Source organism: Cervus canadensis, chromosome 13 (genome assembly GCF_019320065.1).
Source record: "Cervus canadensis isolate Bull #8, Minnesota chromosome 13, ASM1932006v1, whole genome shotgun sequence".
NCBI classification, from domain to species: Eukaryota; Metazoa; Chordata; class Mammalia; order Artiodactyla; family Cervidae; genus Cervus; species Cervus canadensis.
This window is the reverse complement of record NC_057398.1, coordinates 22,628,473-22,645,545: the sequence shown is the minus strand read 5'-3', so window position 1 is coordinate 22,645,545 and position 17,073 is coordinate 22,628,473. Positions and strand designations below refer to the sequence as shown.

The 17,073-nt window shown below is 32.7% G+C and overlaps 2 protein-coding genes across 6 annotated transcripts in view; one reads left to right on the top strand and one right to left on the bottom strand.

Moving 5' to 3' along the window:
• COP1 (COP1 E3 ubiquitin ligase) overlaps positions 1-17,073 on the bottom strand; it is a 214,047-nt gene that overhangs the window by 97,866 nt on the left and 99,108 nt on the right. For all 5 annotated transcript variants that reach the window (XM_043486125.1, XM_043486130.1, XM_043486129.1 and 2 more), the window contains 2 exons: positions 14,261-14,375; positions 10,116-10,251 (listed from right to left, as the gene is read on the bottom strand). In XM_043486125.1, the coding sequence (XP_043342060.1) occupies positions 10,116-10,251; positions 14,261-14,375 (251 nt within the window). The remainder of the gene's footprint in view (positions 1-10,115; positions 10,252-14,260; positions 14,376-17,073) is intronic.
• On the top strand, positions 15,926-17,022 carry LOC122452480 (ER membrane protein complex subunit 2-like). Its single transcript, XM_043486131.1, has one exon. It carries the CDS (start codon positions 15,935-15,937, stop codon positions 16,826-16,828), a length of 894 nt encoding a protein of 297 aa, XP_043342066.1. The 5' UTR covers positions 15,926-15,934; the 3' UTR covers positions 16,829-17,022.

The window sequence follows — 17,073 nt, the reverse complement described above, 5'->3', positions numbered from 1 at the left end:
CCAACAAGGACCTACCTACAAGGACCTTTGCCTTGTTATGGGAAGGAAACTTCCCACTGGAAGTTTCTATAGAAACTCTGAAAGGAAACTCTGCCCAACCTTATAAGGCAGAATGGATGGAAAGGGAGTTTGCGGGAAAATGGATACATGTATATATGGCTGAGTCCCTTTGATGTTCACCTAAAACTATCACAGTATTGTTAATCAGCTATTCCCCAATACAAAATAAAAAGTTAAAAAAGAAAATAGGTGATGGACCAAATGTGAGTCCCATGGGTCACAGCTTGCTGATTCCTGTACTAAGCATAAAAGTCAGTATTTTTCTTATTCATAACATCTTCTTTTATATAAATAAAATCAGTGCAAAGCTTTAAACTAAAATTTTTAAAGTAGTTACAAGAAATATGAAATTTCATATTATATTTACGCCAATGGCAGTATGTATATTTAAAATTATTTTTAAAGGATAACAGAATAGTATTATCTGGACATATCAGTCTATTGCTCTAAGTCAGAGTATGTGCCCAATAAACATTAGTTAAATAAATTTCAGAACCAACTTTTGACCCTTAATGAATACAATCTATCAAATATAATATATCCCTTACGATCTTTACACGAACACACTGAGCACAGTAAGGTGAACAGCCCTGCTGACATTAGCTACCACATTCTACTGCACCTCAGTGATCTCTCATGATCTCAACGAACCTATTAAAATACGGCAAACCACTTAACCTCATGTTAAATAGAAAACACCGTGCTTTACTTTTTAGCTCCTATTTGCAGTTTCATCATTTGTCCCTTTGTCAAGCTAGGCAGCTGTCACTTCTTGCTGCTATCACTGAACCTATCTGGAGAAGCTGCAAACCAAGCTTTGTTTTCCCCCTAAACTGAAGCAAGTACAATGACAACCAGACTTCAACAACAATTACCACTTCCACCACAAACTTCAGCAACACATTACAAAAGCAAGGATTTTGAACACAGTGAAGAAAAGAATAGTATAGTAATGTCATTTCCTCTTAAAGACCAAGTTGAGAAAGAATAATCTATAGAAATTCAGAAGAAAAAAATTAAAAGAACCACCTCAAATACCTTCAGGAACTTGAAAGTCACAGCCTAAAGTGAACTTTGTCTTTAGTCAACTCTTTCAGCATTTTATCAGATTCCTACAAGCATTTATTATTTACTTTTTACCTTGCATTTTATTTTATTCTACAATTGGGTCAACAAACAGGACAGTCCATTAGACATCATGCAAACTACCCAGTGTTGGGAGCACAGAGATGAAAAAGAATTCCCTGCCAAAAATGAAAATAACTCTCACCACAATCTCCATACCAACACTCCTTTACTTGCTCTCTATTCTCACAATCCTTTATTCTCAGCCTCCACACAGCTGATTCCACCACTTCTGCCTCTTTCTCAACCCCGTGCCTATCTTTATTTCCCTCAGTATGCCTTTTAAGTTCCATCGTCCATAAATTTAATCATTTTAATCATCTAATATCTTTTTCTTTTATAGCCAAACATATACACTAACCACCCTTTCTATATGTCACTCTGAGATGACATATGGGAAAAACATAAACACTTATGAGAAGAGCTCTTTTTCTCTCCTTGTCACTAAATATACAAGCATGCCTGTCTTTGAACCCACTCTCTTCTCTTTCCCTACTATTATGGAGGAAGTGTCCTCCCTTCTAATGAAAGCAACTTTGCTTGGATGCAATCCTGCACATGATCTAATCCTACAAATTATCTTACCTTTCCTCATTCATTGGTTTGCACGGCAATAAACTCCCCTAGTTTTCGTTTTCATCTAAAAACCTCCTTGATCTGCTTTACTGGTTCCTCTTCGTCTGCCTGACCTTTAGATGTTGGAGCTCTATGAGTTTACAACCACAAAGTCAATTACCAACTGTACAAATCCCCACAATCACAGACCTCGTCTCTGTAGAACCGTAGAGCCTAAGCACAAGATCCCATGTGCCTCATTACCTTCAAACCTACCCTTCTTCCAGGACCCCTGTCTCTGTAAATGACACTCCAATTTTTCTGTCCAGCTACTGAAGCCTAAAACCTGTAAGTTATCATCCTCTGCTTCAAAGACAACATCCATCAATCATCAAGTTTTGTTTACCCTAGTCCCCACATATTTTTAAAACACTTCTTCACCCAAGCCTCATTGACCTCACCCACGTAAGCAAGCATCATGTACTATGCCTGGCCAATTTCAACAACCATCTACATACTGGATCTCCCTACTTCCTACTCTTGCTTCTTTCAAATCCATTCTCCATACTGTACCCAGTAAAGCTTTCCTAGCATTTATTACACTTTATTCTATATATTGGCTTATAAGTTTGCCACTATGTTGTATATCACTCTTATCTGTACTCTCAACATTATAGTATTTGTTATAAATACATACAGTTAAAATTAAAACAAAAACAATACTGTAAAAAATACAGGTAAATATGTATAACTGATCTAAGGATTGTGGAAAAATTTTCTAGATTAAAAAAAAAAAAAACCTAGAGCTTAGTTTTAAAAAAATTCAGAAGAGCAAATCTTCCCTGTATTAATATTAAAATGTGGCTTCCAGTGGTTACAGTGCATTGGGTCTCAAAGAGTCAGACAGCACCCAATGACTAACACTTTCACCTTTACTTTCTGGCCATTAGTCCTACTTCTGTCTCTTGGTACCAAACAGAATCATTCTAATTCCTTATCTACTTTGATTATTTGGAAAGAGTCATTAGTTCAACAAACTCTAGTCTTTTCCAGGTAAATAATTTTATCATGAATAGAAGGCAGCATTCTAATTCTAAGCCTTTGTTGTTGGCTTTCTGTTCTGATTAGTGACAAAGTTTCACTAGCCTACTAAAATCTCAAATGCTAGCCTAATCAACACTTTGTGGTAATAAGCATAAAATGATTTGAGTTTATTGTTTCACTGTACTACTGACAAGCCTCAGCCTAAGCAAGGGCAAAAGAAAAGAAACAGGAAAACTAAAAGGAATTGAGATGAAGAAGAAAAAGTTAGGACAGAGGCTTATGGGGGGTAGGGAGGGTATGTAGCAATTTCTAAAGCTTAAATGTAGACTGTTCCTTATTTTGTCTTTAGACTGTGTCTTGAATTGTCACAGATGTAGGAAACTCATTAACACTTGCTGACAAGCTTGGATGTCTCTATTTTAAGTTGTTAACATTAACTTATTTTTCTGTCATGTGTCATTGGTGATTTACAGACTTCTTTTTTAGCCTAGGGATACTTTATTCAAAGGAATACTTATCAGCAAGCAAATATGTAAAAGCAGGTGAAGGTTGACAACTGCTAGATCCTTGCCTGCTCTGGGCCCTTCCAGGGCCTGCAGACAGTTTTCCATTCATGCATGCATTCATTCAACAACTATTTACTAATGAGCACCTACCACGTGCCAGACATGGAGATGCAGCAGGGAATAAGGCAGACAAGATCCCCTCCCTGCAGAAGCTTCTAGCCTAGAACACAATGTTTTAAATTACTGCTTCAAAAAATTGGCCCCAGGCCAAACTCTGAAGAAAAAGAAAAAAAAAATCCTTTGCTCTGCACTCCCACTCCTCTCATTTCTCAACAACCCCAGATGGCCCACTAACTCTTAAGACAGTAACAGAAATATGGTCTGAAAAAAAGAGGAATGCATAAGCAGCCCTAAAAATCAAACTTCTTCCCCAGAAAACAAGTCACTAGTTACCTGGAGACAACCTATTTTTAAGCACAAATTTAAAACTCACAGTATTCTACAATAAAGAATATATTAAAAGGTACCCTAAATCTGAATCAGCACTGACTGTCACTAAAAACGGAAGTTAAATCAATCCTTATAACTGGCTACTACAAAAAAAAAAAAAGTATTTAATTTGAATATTTTCAAACCATGCAAAAGTGACAATGGAATGTCATATCTACATTAAATTAAAAGTAAATTTTCATTATTGAAGCCAAGCTAGATGTAATTGGGATACAAAGTATCAGAAGCTCTCAAGAACTACTGTTTTTGGCTGTCTCAAAAGTAAAGCAATTTTCAGAAACTTTTCCCACGGTTTCAACAGATCCTGACGGGACACTAGAACAGCAGAACCCAGGGCCCGGGACATCTTAGTTCAAATCTTAGTTCTGTCACTTTGTAGCACTGTGTTGACCTTGGACAAGTTAGAAAATTTCTCTCTCAATTCCTCCTGTGTAGAATGAGATGAATGACAATGCCTGACTCCAGAGGGCTGATATAAAGATTAAAAGAATCAGTGACACACCTACAATGTCATGTAAAATACTTATAATGGTGTCTGAGGAAAGGTAATCAAACACTACATCACCACATTGCCAGCAGCAAAAAAAATGCCACAATATATAACCATTTTCTTATGAATTTACTAATGCCTGATGTAATTCTATTTCAAGAATTTGAGAAAATAGAAACAAAAATGTTAAAATAATCTCTAAACTACAGATAGAGAGTATAACAATTTTAACCAAAACAATCTAGGTATGCATAATTCAAACCAAGAATTCAACAAACTGCCACTGCCACTAAGGAGTCAGTAAGTTTAACAATGCAGCATCAAAGCATTTCTCTCTGATGGCCACTGAATACCTAATTTAAGAAAAAATGCAAAATGTACCACTATTGCTATGTGTCAGAAAAGTTCCCTATCCTTTCTATTAATTGTTGATGTTAACCGAGGACTACCTAGTATTCATGAGAATGAACTTCACTAATAAGTCACTCATTTCCATACCTTGTCTGTTGTCTAATAGTTGAGATACTGTCAAAGTAAACAAATGCTGCCACCTTGTGGACTTATGAACATGGTGTTAAACTTTAAATAACCCAACGTGACCCATAAGCAAAGGATGACAAATTTTAAAAAGCAGAAGTTTCTGGTTCAGCTTTTATTCTCAGTGAGATTCTCACTGCAATAAATGACCAAACACTGGATACATTTCATGTAATTTTACAGAAAGAATAATTTCTTCTATAATGCAATGAATTAATGTACCAAATTAACATTAACTGTCATCCCTAACATGTCTCACCTCTCTTTCCCAAAGAAATTCTTCATTAAATGTCCTAATTAGCAAGGAATTGAAAGCTTTGAAAATGAATCTGTTATCAAAATGAATCTGTTATCAATGATGTGTTTGAATGTGAGAAACTAGAAAAAACCAAAAACCACCAGTGTTGCAAAAGTTTCAAAATCCCTTGAATACTATGGATTGTATGTTTCTTTGTATGGATTGTATGTTTCTTGTATGGATTGTATGTATAGTCTTCATCAGTTTTGCTTATGGACTTTTAAAATCGGAAATTTTTCCTTCAGAAACATTAATTCAATGTAAATAAGAGAAAAAAATGGACGTTTACATCCAAGATGAAACAATTAAAGGTACCTTTAAGCTTTTTGCTTGAAATATTTTGACTGAAATATTCTGATACAACTAATCTCACTTTCAGTAAGTGAGATATTTCCAAACTGAAATCTTAAATTTTCCTATGATAGTATATGTCTGCCTCAGAAAACACAGCGTTCTGATACAGTGTCTTTCTATGATTAAGGTTTACTTATTTTTTAAAAAACAGAATTACATTAAATCAAGCTAAAATGGCTTTCAGGAATGATGAAAAAAGAATAGCTCTTATTCTTTTTTGAATACCTATGCAGGTTCGATCCCTGAGTCAGGAAGATGCCCAAGATGGCCTGAAGGCACGGCAATCCACTCCAGCATTCTTGCCTGGAGAATCCCGTGGACAGAGAAGCCTGGCGGGCTATATAATCCATAAGGTCGCAAAGAGTTGGACACAACCGAAGCGACTTAGCATGCATGCACACAGAAGTGCATAATCAATCCTACATTTTCTAACTAGAAATGCTGCTTTTGTAATATGAAGTTAAGAAGGCAATTTTTATTTTGCTTTTTGGTTTTTGTTCATTTTTAAATGGAGAAGAAAATATAATTCAGGATGAATTCATGATGGTCTGAGACACTAATCAATATTACAACAGATTTTTAACCTGCATTACATTTCAGTTGGAGCCATATAATTATAGGTAAATGTATACATAGCAGGTCAATAAGATTTATTGTATAAAAGCACTGAAATAAAACTGAGAGTTCTCCTGAATCCAAGCATCAAAGCTGACCTGTTCATGGCTATATGCCTAGCCTTGCCTACACTAGGTGGTCAATGAATTTTTGCTAAATAGGTTAATTACCACTTTAATTAATTAGTTAAGCGAAACCCACAAACTTCTGCATTTTTAAATTTTAATCATTCCAAGGCATGATTAGGAATGTTTCTATTTTCAACCTATAGAAAAATAAATAAATGTATGATTTTTGTCTTATTTGTTACCAAGTTAAACAAGCTTGAATATAGTAAGATTTAATGTAATGGTCTTTTTAGCTAATGGCCTGAATTTCAAGATGAATATTAATTACATAAATAAAAATCTTAGTCATGTAAATGAAAAAGCACGTGTAGTTTTACTAATTTCTAAAAAGTTAAAACTTGTCAAATTCCTGAACTGAATCAAAAATATCTTTTTTAAGGCTTCTTTATTCTATCAAGAAAATTTGAACATACACTAGCAATTTGATGCTTCCAAGGGACTACTGCTAATTGTGTAAGATGAGATACAGCCTTGTAGTTATATAATGTCCATATTTTAAGACATAGAGATTCTTAGGAATGTATGGTTGAAATGACAAGATACCTGGCATCTGCTTCAAAATATTTAAGCCAAGAGAGTAAGAATAAAGAGTATAAACAAAGGAAGTATAGCAAAATTTGGATCACTGATGAGTCTGGGAGATGACTGTTAAAAAGGATTCCATTCTCTCCCATCTTAAGTATATTAGAAACTTTTGCTAAAAAAAATTTAAAGAATGGTCATCAAGATGATTAAGACAAAAATAATATAAATTAATAACAAAAAGATAACTAGAAAAACCCAATATTTGAAAACTAGTAAGTCTCAATAATCCATGAGTCAAAATAAAATCAAGTTTGAAACTAAAATGTCTTTTGAACTGAGTAAAAATAAAAAATATCATATCTTTGATGCAACTACAATGAACAATCTAATAAGAAAACACCAGCATCAAAAAAAAAATTTAGCAATTAACAAAGGTGATGACTTGTACAACAGAACTACTAAACACTGCTGAAAGAAACGAGAAAAAGACATAAACGAAAACACATCCCATGTTCATGGACAGGAAGGTCGAATATCGTTATGATGTTAATACTAGCCAAAGTGACATACAGATTTAATGCAATTCCTATCAAAATCCTAGTAACTTTTTTTTACAGATATATAAAAACCCATCCTAAAATTCACATGGATTTCCAAAGGACCTGAAGTAGCTAGAGAACTCACACTTCCTGATTTCAAAACTTACTGCAAGTCTATAGGAGTCAAAAAACATAGATAAAAACAGACATATACACTAGTGAAATAGAAGAGAGAATACAGAAATAAACTTTTGCATATATGATCAAAGGATTTTTAACAAGAGTGCCAAGCCCACTCAATGGAGAAAGGACAATTTTTTTAACATATGATCCTGAGAAAACTAGATATTCACATGCAAAAGAATGAATTTAGATCCTTCCTTAAAACTACATATAAAAATTAACTCAAAATGGATCAAAAACTGAAATTTAAAACCATAAAACTCTTTTTACAGCTTTAGATTGGCAATGATTTCTTGTATGCCACCACAGGCACAAGCAACAGAAAAGAAAAAATACATGACAAATAAGACCATAAAATTTTTTAAATTATGTGTATCAACAGACAATACCAACAGAGTAAAAAGGCAACTCACAGAATGAGAAAAAGTATTTACAAATCTGATAAAGGATTAATATTCAGATTAGACTGATTTGTGCTGCTCTACAGCAGAAACCAGCACAACACTGGAAAGCAATTATCCTTTAATTAAAAAAATATTCAGAATGTATCGGAAATTCCTGAAACTCAACAACAAAAAACCAAATTCAATTCAAAAATGGAAGAAGGACTTGAACAGACATTTCCTCCAAGAAGATATACAAATGACTAGTGAAAGTGAAAAGTGAAAGTCAAGTCGCTCAGTCTTGTCCAACTCTTTGCGGCCCCATGGACTGTAGCCTAATAGGCTCCTCTCTCTGCGTGATTTTCCAGGCAAGAATGACTAGTAGGCATATGAAAAGACCATCACTAATCATTAGGGAATTCAAATCAAATCAAATCTAACCTCACACCCAATAAATAGTTATGATCAAAAAAACAGAAAACAAGTCCTAGCAAGGATGTGAAGAAATTGGAACCCTTATGCACGGCTGGGGAAAATACTAAGTGGTATAGCCCTAGTAGAAAACAGTATGGCAGTTCTTCAAAAAATTAAAAACAAAATTACCATGTGATCCAGCAATTCCATTTCTGAGTATATACACAAAAGAACTGCATGCAAGGTCTCAAAGAGATATTTTTACACCGATGTTTATAGTAGCATCTCAACAGTAGTTAAAACATGGAAGCAACACAAGAATTCATTGACAGATAGATAACCAAACTGTGGTATATATATACATATATATACAACGGAATGTTATTCATCCATAAAAAGGAAATTCTGTAACATGGATGTACACTTATGACATTATGCTAAATGAAATAAGCCAGTCACAAAAAGAAACGTATTGCACCATTCCACTTATATGAGATACTTGAAGTAATCAAAATCATAGACAAAGAAAGTAGAATGGTGCTTGCCAGGACTGGGGGGGCAGGGGGGCATGGAAAAAACAATGAGTTATTGTTTAATTGGTACTGAGTTTCAGTTTTACAAGATGTCAAGTGTTAAGCAGACAGACAGTGATGACAGGTGCACAGTATTATTAACGTATTTAATACCAGTGAATAGTCCACTTGTTAAGGTAGTAAATTTTATATCCTGTGTATTTTCCCAGAATAAAAGAATTTGGGGAAAAAAGAAAAGATACCACATAAAATATAAATTTACAACACAAATTATATTAGAAAAGAAGAAATGTTCCAACTCAGTCACTTCAGTTTCTACCTTAAGAGACTAGAAAGATAAGAGAAAGAAGAAAATGGGAAATAATAAAGTTAAGAGTAGAAATCAATGAAACAGAGAACAGAAAAATAGAGAGTATCAATAAACCAGGAGCTGGCTCTTTTGAGAAGATAAAAATTTCTAAGCCAGACTATTAAATTGGGAAAAAAAAAGAAACAAATTTCTAAAACCAAGGATGAAAAAGGGAAAATCATTACAGAATATAAAGATATTAAGAGGATAATAAAAGAATACTATGAATACTAGTATACCAATAAATTAAACAACCTACATGAAATGGACAAATTTCTTGAAAGGCACAAACTAATGTTCAATCAAAAAGAAATGGATAACTTGATTAGCCTTAAATCTCTTTTAAAAATTAGATTTGTATTTAAAAATCTTTCCTCATAGAAAACTCAAGACCAAGACAGCTTCAATGGAGAACTGTACAAAATATGTAAAGAAGAAATAATACTAATTCTTTACAAATTTTTCTAAAAAACTGAAAAGGAGAAATATATATATACATATGTATATTCTTATATATTCTTATAAGGATATAAGCTTATATAAGAATTATAAGATAAATTATAATAAGACTGTAAGAACTATATTCTTATAAGAATTTAAGAATTCTTATATTCTTATATTTATCTTAATTCTTATATCTTAAGAATATAAGAATTCTTATATAAGAATATAATAATTATAAGCTTATAATATATAGAATATACCTTGTTATCAAAACCAGACAAAAGAATTATAAGAAAACAAACTGCAGCCCTATGAGGTGGATACTAACAAACATCCCATTTTACAGATAAATCAAGGACTAAAGAGATTCAGAAACTTGCCGAAGACCACAGACATAAAAATTGGCAAGCAACCTGGATTTCAGAACACAGGCTCTTAACCATAACACTCTTGCTTCTCAAATTCAATTAAATTCTAGATACTCTGCAAAAGAAAATAGTAAAGAATGCTGCCCAATACTTACCTAGAAACTATGCTGGAACCATTATAGAGATCACTAGCATATGACAATGTAGCCAAAGGTCTTACTGAATTATATCGAGTAAACTTGGACAAGCATTCCTGAAATTCATCCAACTGGCTTGCAGTTCGACTGTCATCTATATGAAGAAAACAAAATAAACAAATTGAACTGCAACGTAAGTCAAAGAGCAATAACCACAGATTAACAATTATATCCTAAATATAAACAACTCTTATTTAGAGAGGACTAATGTACACAAATTAATTAGCTGATCTTTCAGCTTTCATAAAAATTTCTTAGTGGTTCTTGAAAGACACTGTCTCTTTGAACACCAACAAGAACATACTATGAATTCTCTTTCTTTTTTAAGCAATCATTTCTTGCAAAACAAAGGGAAAAAAGTACCTATGATCAAGAAAAGTTAAATAATTTATTAAAATAAAATCCCTTATTAATGGAGAAAGTGAGAGTTTTGTTAATTTGAAGGAACATATTTAGAGGGATACACTATCATGCTCCTGTTTATTCGTCAAAACACAGTTTATAACAACACAATTTAGATTAAAAAATGAATTTTTAAATAAAAAGCAAATGAAATACTTATTCACATAATACTTTGAAGTGTTTCAAAACCAATTATGGGATGGAAGTAAAAAACTGCAATTACTAATCATTAATTTTCAAAGTCAAACTTAAAATAGGTTCATGCAAATATCTTGGTGGAACATGGAAAACAGTAATTTTATCCAACAAAACTCTTTACAAATACTTTGAGTAAAATCCATTTCAGTAAACTATTCATAATTAAATGATGTAGAATTTAAATCACAAAGTCAGGTTATGAAAGATCTAATCTACTCTTCTAATGAAGAGAGCTAACCTACTCTCCAATGTAGAAACAGGCCTATAATGAAAAAGCATAAATAAAAAACATTGTTTTCTAAAACTGCTTAAAGGTTGGACTTGCATTTTCCTTCCCAAAGAAAAGTAAAACACACAATTATGTTAGTTAGCCTCCTATATTGAAACTTGAAATAAGTCTGTTACAACAATGTCTTTTTCATAACTTCCTCCTTATTCCTTATTCTTAGCTCATATACACACATAAACACACACACAACTTTTTAAAGTTTTGCGATTTTCCTTCTCAAATGTTCTCTGAAAATAACAGTAGGCTAAAAGAAATTACACTATAAGAATCATTAAGTCGATTCATATCAATGTATGACAAAACCCACTGAAATGTTGTGAAGTAAGTAGCCTCCAACTAATAAAAAAAAAAAAAAAAAAAAAAGAATCATTAAGTCAAAAGAATTATTTTACTTTTACTATACTATGTGATATATAATTAAGAATTTATTTATCTGGAGATTTCCAGTTATCTTAAATTGTTGACATGAAGAAATTTATCTAACAATTATCATAAAGGGAAACAATTGAGGAAACTAAGTAAGCTTCTGTCCACAACATTTTAAATTTTAAAGATTTAAAAGCTAACTTAACACAGTCATCTAATGACCTACATTAAAAGGGACCAATTTTGTAGTGTTTCCATTCTGGGAAAAGCAAAAGGAACAAACCTTCTTAGCATGCAGTATCAAAATGTCATTGGGCTAAAGCTCTTAGTTGACAAAAATTATTCTCAGGAAGTTCAACAAATTATAAATAAAACATAGGTTATTACAGGGAAAAAAAGGCAGAGGGGGGAAGATATCAATTGTACTACAAAGTAGTCTGGATACAATAGCTAACTGGTTCTTTTTATAAATTAAGACAACCCTATTACTGTGAGCTACTTAAAATAACAAATATAACAAATATTGAAAAGACAGTTACTTTAAATATCCATTTAAAAATCAGTTTAATGTTAATCTATTCTTTCAACATTTTGACATCAATCTCTAAGTACATAAAATTCACAAGCATTCAAAAATGTACATTCTGTAGAAGATTATAATCTTTTTCTAAGGTAGCTGAACTTCTGGCCATCATACCCAATAGTTTAATGTCAACTTTCAACAGAAGTTATTAAAAAAAAATTAAAATTTTAAAACAATTATTTCAGTATCTAAAAGCACAGGGATTAGATTTCATTTATCTGGTTGTGAAAAGGTAGGATTCTGTTTGCTTGGCTGGTTTTTGATCAACATCCATACATATCTTCTGGCAAATCACCTCTCCTATTCTAATTACAGATTATTCTGTAAAAGTGTATTCAGTGTCTCTTTTCTGTCTTCTATTGCTTTATAATTTGGCTTCTTTTTCAATTACAATTAAGAATTCAAGATATTTATTAATTTCTTAGTTATCTCTCATTTTCATAGATGAAAACAGGAGTGAGGATGGGGAGTTGGTTCTCAATTGAAAATAGACAAAAGGACAATCAAACTCTTAGGTACCCATTACAAAGAAGTTTCAAGTTCTTCTTTACAGCCAAGAAAACTAGGAGGAACTTCATATTCAGCAATATGTGTAGTCAGTGTACAAATTTGATAAGTTAAATTTGAGATTCCTAAAAACTAAGACAATCATGTGTTGAGTACAATATAACCATATCTATTAAGTATAAAAATAAATTAATCTTCCTCCTGGTTTTAACTTACTAGTCTATCTTTCTATAAAGCTATATCACCAAAATAAATTGGTTTGTGATTACCTTTACTATCCCATAACATGCCTATGTTATAGTTACTTAAAAATTATGAATCAAAAAAAAAATTATGAATTACTAGCCTTTTCCAATCTCTCTTTACTACCTCTCTCTCTCTTTTTAATGTCTGCCATTTACCTGTGGTTGTATTTCAACATCATACCAACAAATAAAATCTAAACGGCTTAACATGCACCCTCTGCCAGTCAGAATGTAAGTCTCAGACCACTTTCAAAGTTACAGCTTCATACTATAGTTTATAGATTATTACAGAAGTTTAATAAGGGGCTTAATTCTCAGACAATACAAAGAAAGCTTTCCATCTGAATGAAAACTATTGACTGTTGACTATTAACTTCAAACACACTTATAAACAAAGCTTGGCTTTCTTCTAGTCTTCACAAGAAAAATGCCATGTGAATCTATATAGTTTGCTTTTCTCCACCTCTAAACCTGAGGATGTGTCCAAAGGTTCTCTCTCTATAATGTGTAGATTATAATACAACCATGCTTATTCAAGAGAGATTCAAGGCCAAATTTTTAACAACTAATAAAATATCATACGTTTCTTTCCTTGGTAATGCTCATTTTGAGCAAGTGTATTAAAAATAACATCAACTAATTAAGAATCTTATACAAAGCACTGTATTTTATATGCATCATCTATAAACCATAAAAAAGAAGAAAAAAAGACAAAAACCATGCAGGGTTGGTATCAATGTCTCTTCCTCAATGGAGAGCAGAGACACCAAGAAAGGCTAAAGATCAGAGAACTTACAAAAAGGGCACAGAACCATCCTATAGCAATAAAACTACTCTGTTCTATTGTATACAAGTCTTCGCATAAGTTATTTCCTCTACTTTGAATATGTTTTTATTATCCTTTATTTGTTAATTAATACTAGCTTTGACTAAATACAACTTCTCTGAAATCCCTACAGGAATCTTTCTCTTTTATTTCCCCATTTTCAACTTGGCATGGCTTTTTCACTCCCAGTTATATTAGTTGATATTCTTATCTGTTCCGTTAATGCCCTTGGCTTATTTATATAACATATAATACAATGCAGCATTATTTACCTGTTGTTCCCCTTCACTAAATTTACAATACTCCTTGAGAGTAAAACAAGTTCTCTCATCTTTTTATTCTTAGCACAGATGACAGTGCTTAGAACTTAACAAACATTGAAAAATAGAAGGCAACTGAATGGAAATTATTTTTGCTAGCTACATATTTATGGCTGATTTGTTTTTAACTTTATACAGCTCAGTATGTACAGATTAAAAATTCCCAAATAGAGAAAGACAACAAAAATAGTTATAGAAAAGCAATGTCATCCAAGATGTCTAAGAATCTCTAAAATGCTGTGCTAGACTATGTTGAAAATAGACAATTTTGCTTTATGAACAGGACTTTTCATAAATCCAGCATAAGAAGCTAGACATGGACAGGAAACATGAATTTGAGATATTTTAAGAATTCTTGAATATGTACCTGAGATACGAGACATCCTTGTAGAAAAGTAACATTGCTCTAAGTCTTCAAAATGAGCAGTGAGTCGTTTTCGTCTTGATGCTAATGTGCTGTTATACCAAGGCTGTTTCTTTGTCTAAGGTGATAACAAGAAAAAGACACTTGTAATTCTGAACAAAGCATACTATTTTTTCCACAGAGAAAATCCAGATGCTTGAATATTTAATTTCAAAAGTTCAGATTAAAATAATTACAAATGGCAAAATCCTGTAGTTATTAAGATCATATTTTCCAATTCTTATTTTAAAGGGAAAACAGGCCAATTTTATAAGAATAAAATGAGAAGCATCTTTCAACTCTCCAAATTAATGAAGACAGAATCCATTATAAGTGCCAAACTTAGAATTTTAAGAATTTGAACATGCATCAATTGTCAGGAAACAATTACCAAAAGGAAACTAACTACTTTTCAGCATTTTAGTGCAGCCCTATACATTTTAAGTAATAGGAACAGTGCTAAATTGTATAGAATAGGTATTTAAATTAGTATTTATTATTAGGTTAAGGGTTAGTCAACATGTATATACTAAATAGTTTGATATATACATTAGAAAACCAAAATAACTAAATCATGTATATATATTTAGACAACAAAAGCAAATATGAAATATACTAGCATATGAACCCTATTAAAAAAAGTCTATAATCCTAAATATATATCACCAACACTATGTTAACTAAAAGGGTATGAAAACCCTTTCACAAATGTTTTCTATCTATTATGCCTGCGGCACACTAACAGACACAGAAATAAGCTACATAAATGAGATCTTTAGATAACACAAGTTAACCAATAAGAATACAACTGCTAATGTATTAAGAAATACTAAGTTACTACCATGAACAAAACACTTATCTAGAGTGAACTCCTGCTAAAAGTAGATGGTTATTGTCCTCCAACTAAAAATAAATAATTTTTTTAAAGAAGAACTATATTTTAAAGCACTGCTTGCATCACAAGAAAAAAAGACTATTTACCAAAAGATTAATAACCAAACAGGAAGCTGAACTCAGAGGAGTAAAGGTAAACAAAACAGAGCAATGTAGAAAAGGGGAAAGAGGAGGACAATCTGAGGACAAATATGAACAAAAGGGCAAGTACTAGATCTGGAAAATAAAAAGAGAATTTGAAAACTGGAAGACAAATCTAAAATAATTATCCAAAATGAAGGATAAAAATCAGGAAGACAGAAAAACTTGAAAGAAAAGAAACATAAAAGACAGAATAATAAGGTTTAAATATGGGCACCCAGAGACCCAGAAAAGAGTGACAGATGGAAGAAGACATATTTGAAGAGCTGCTGCTGCTGCTAAGTCACTTCAGAACTAAAGTTGACAATTTTCCAAAACTGAAAACACACATGGATATAGACAGAGAAATTATTCCTATCAAGGATAATTAAAAAGAAATCCACAATTACATATACCAAAGCCAAACTGTGTTTCTGTCCAAGAGACAAAGATTTTAAAATCACACAAACAGAAAAGATAATTCAACCTAATAGGAACAATTAAAGAAGCAAAACACTTCTCAAAAGCAATAATAGAAGCTAGAACATCCTAAGATTTGGCTATACTTAAAAAGTTGAAAGAAAATAACCTCAACTTAAAATTCAGATCGGAGGGTCTGAGAAGATGGCGAAGGTGTCAGAGCTGTACGATGTCACTTGGGAAGAAATGCGAGATAAAATGAGAAAATGGAGAGAAGAAAACTCACGAAATAGTGAGCAAATTGTGGAAGTTGGAGAGGAATTAATTAGTGAATATGCTTCTAAGCTTGGAGATGATATTTGGATCATATATGAACAGGTGATGATTGCAGCCCTCGACTATGGTCGGGATGACTTGGCATTGTTTTGTCTTCAGGAGTTGAGAAGACAGTTCCCTGGAAGTCACAGAGTCAAGAGACTAACGGGCATGAGATTTGAAGCCATGGAGAGATATGATGATGCTATTCAGCTATATGATCGAATTTTACAAGAAGATCCAACTAACACTGCTGCAAGAAAGCGTAAGATTGCCATTCGAAAAGCCCAGGGGAAAAATGTGGAGGCAATTTGGGAACTGAATGAGTATCTGGAACAATTTGTTGGAGACCAAGAAGCCTGGCATGAACTTGCAGAACTTTATATCAATGAACATGACTATGCTAAAGCAGCCTTTTGTTTAGAGGAGCTTATGATGACTAATCCTTACAATCACTTATACTGTCAGCAGTATGCTGAAGTTAAATATACCCAAGGTGGACTTGAAAATCTCGAACTTTCAAGAAAGTATTTTGCACAGGCATTGAAACTGAACAACAGAAATATGAGAGCTTTGTTTGGACTTTACATGTCTGCAAGTCATATTGCTTCTAATCCAAAAGCAAGTGCAAAAACAAAAAAAGACAACATGAAATATGCTAGTTGGGCAGCCAGTCAAATAAACAGAGCTTATCAGTTTGCAGGTCGAAGTAAGAAGGAAACCAAATACTCTCTCAAGGCAGTTGAAGACATGCTGGAAACACTGCAGATCACCCAGTCTTAAGGAGAGATTAGGACACAGACATACAGAGGAAGCACCATGGAAAGACGAAGAGAAGATGTCCATCTACAAGCCAAGGAGTGTTTCCTCAGAAGAAACCAGCTCTGCTGACACCCTGATCTTGGATTTCTGGCCTTTAGAAATGTGATGAAATAAATTTCTGTTGTTTTAAAAAAATAAATAAATAAATAAAATTCAGATCGGACAAAACTATCCTACAGCAACAGAACGCTGAGCAAAAGGCTTTT

Excerpts from the sequence above, each read along its gene's own strand:
- LOC122452480 (XM_043486131.1), top strand. The coding sequence starts at position 15,935 with ATGGCGAAGGTGTCAGAGCTGTACGATGTCACTTGGGAAGAAATGCGA.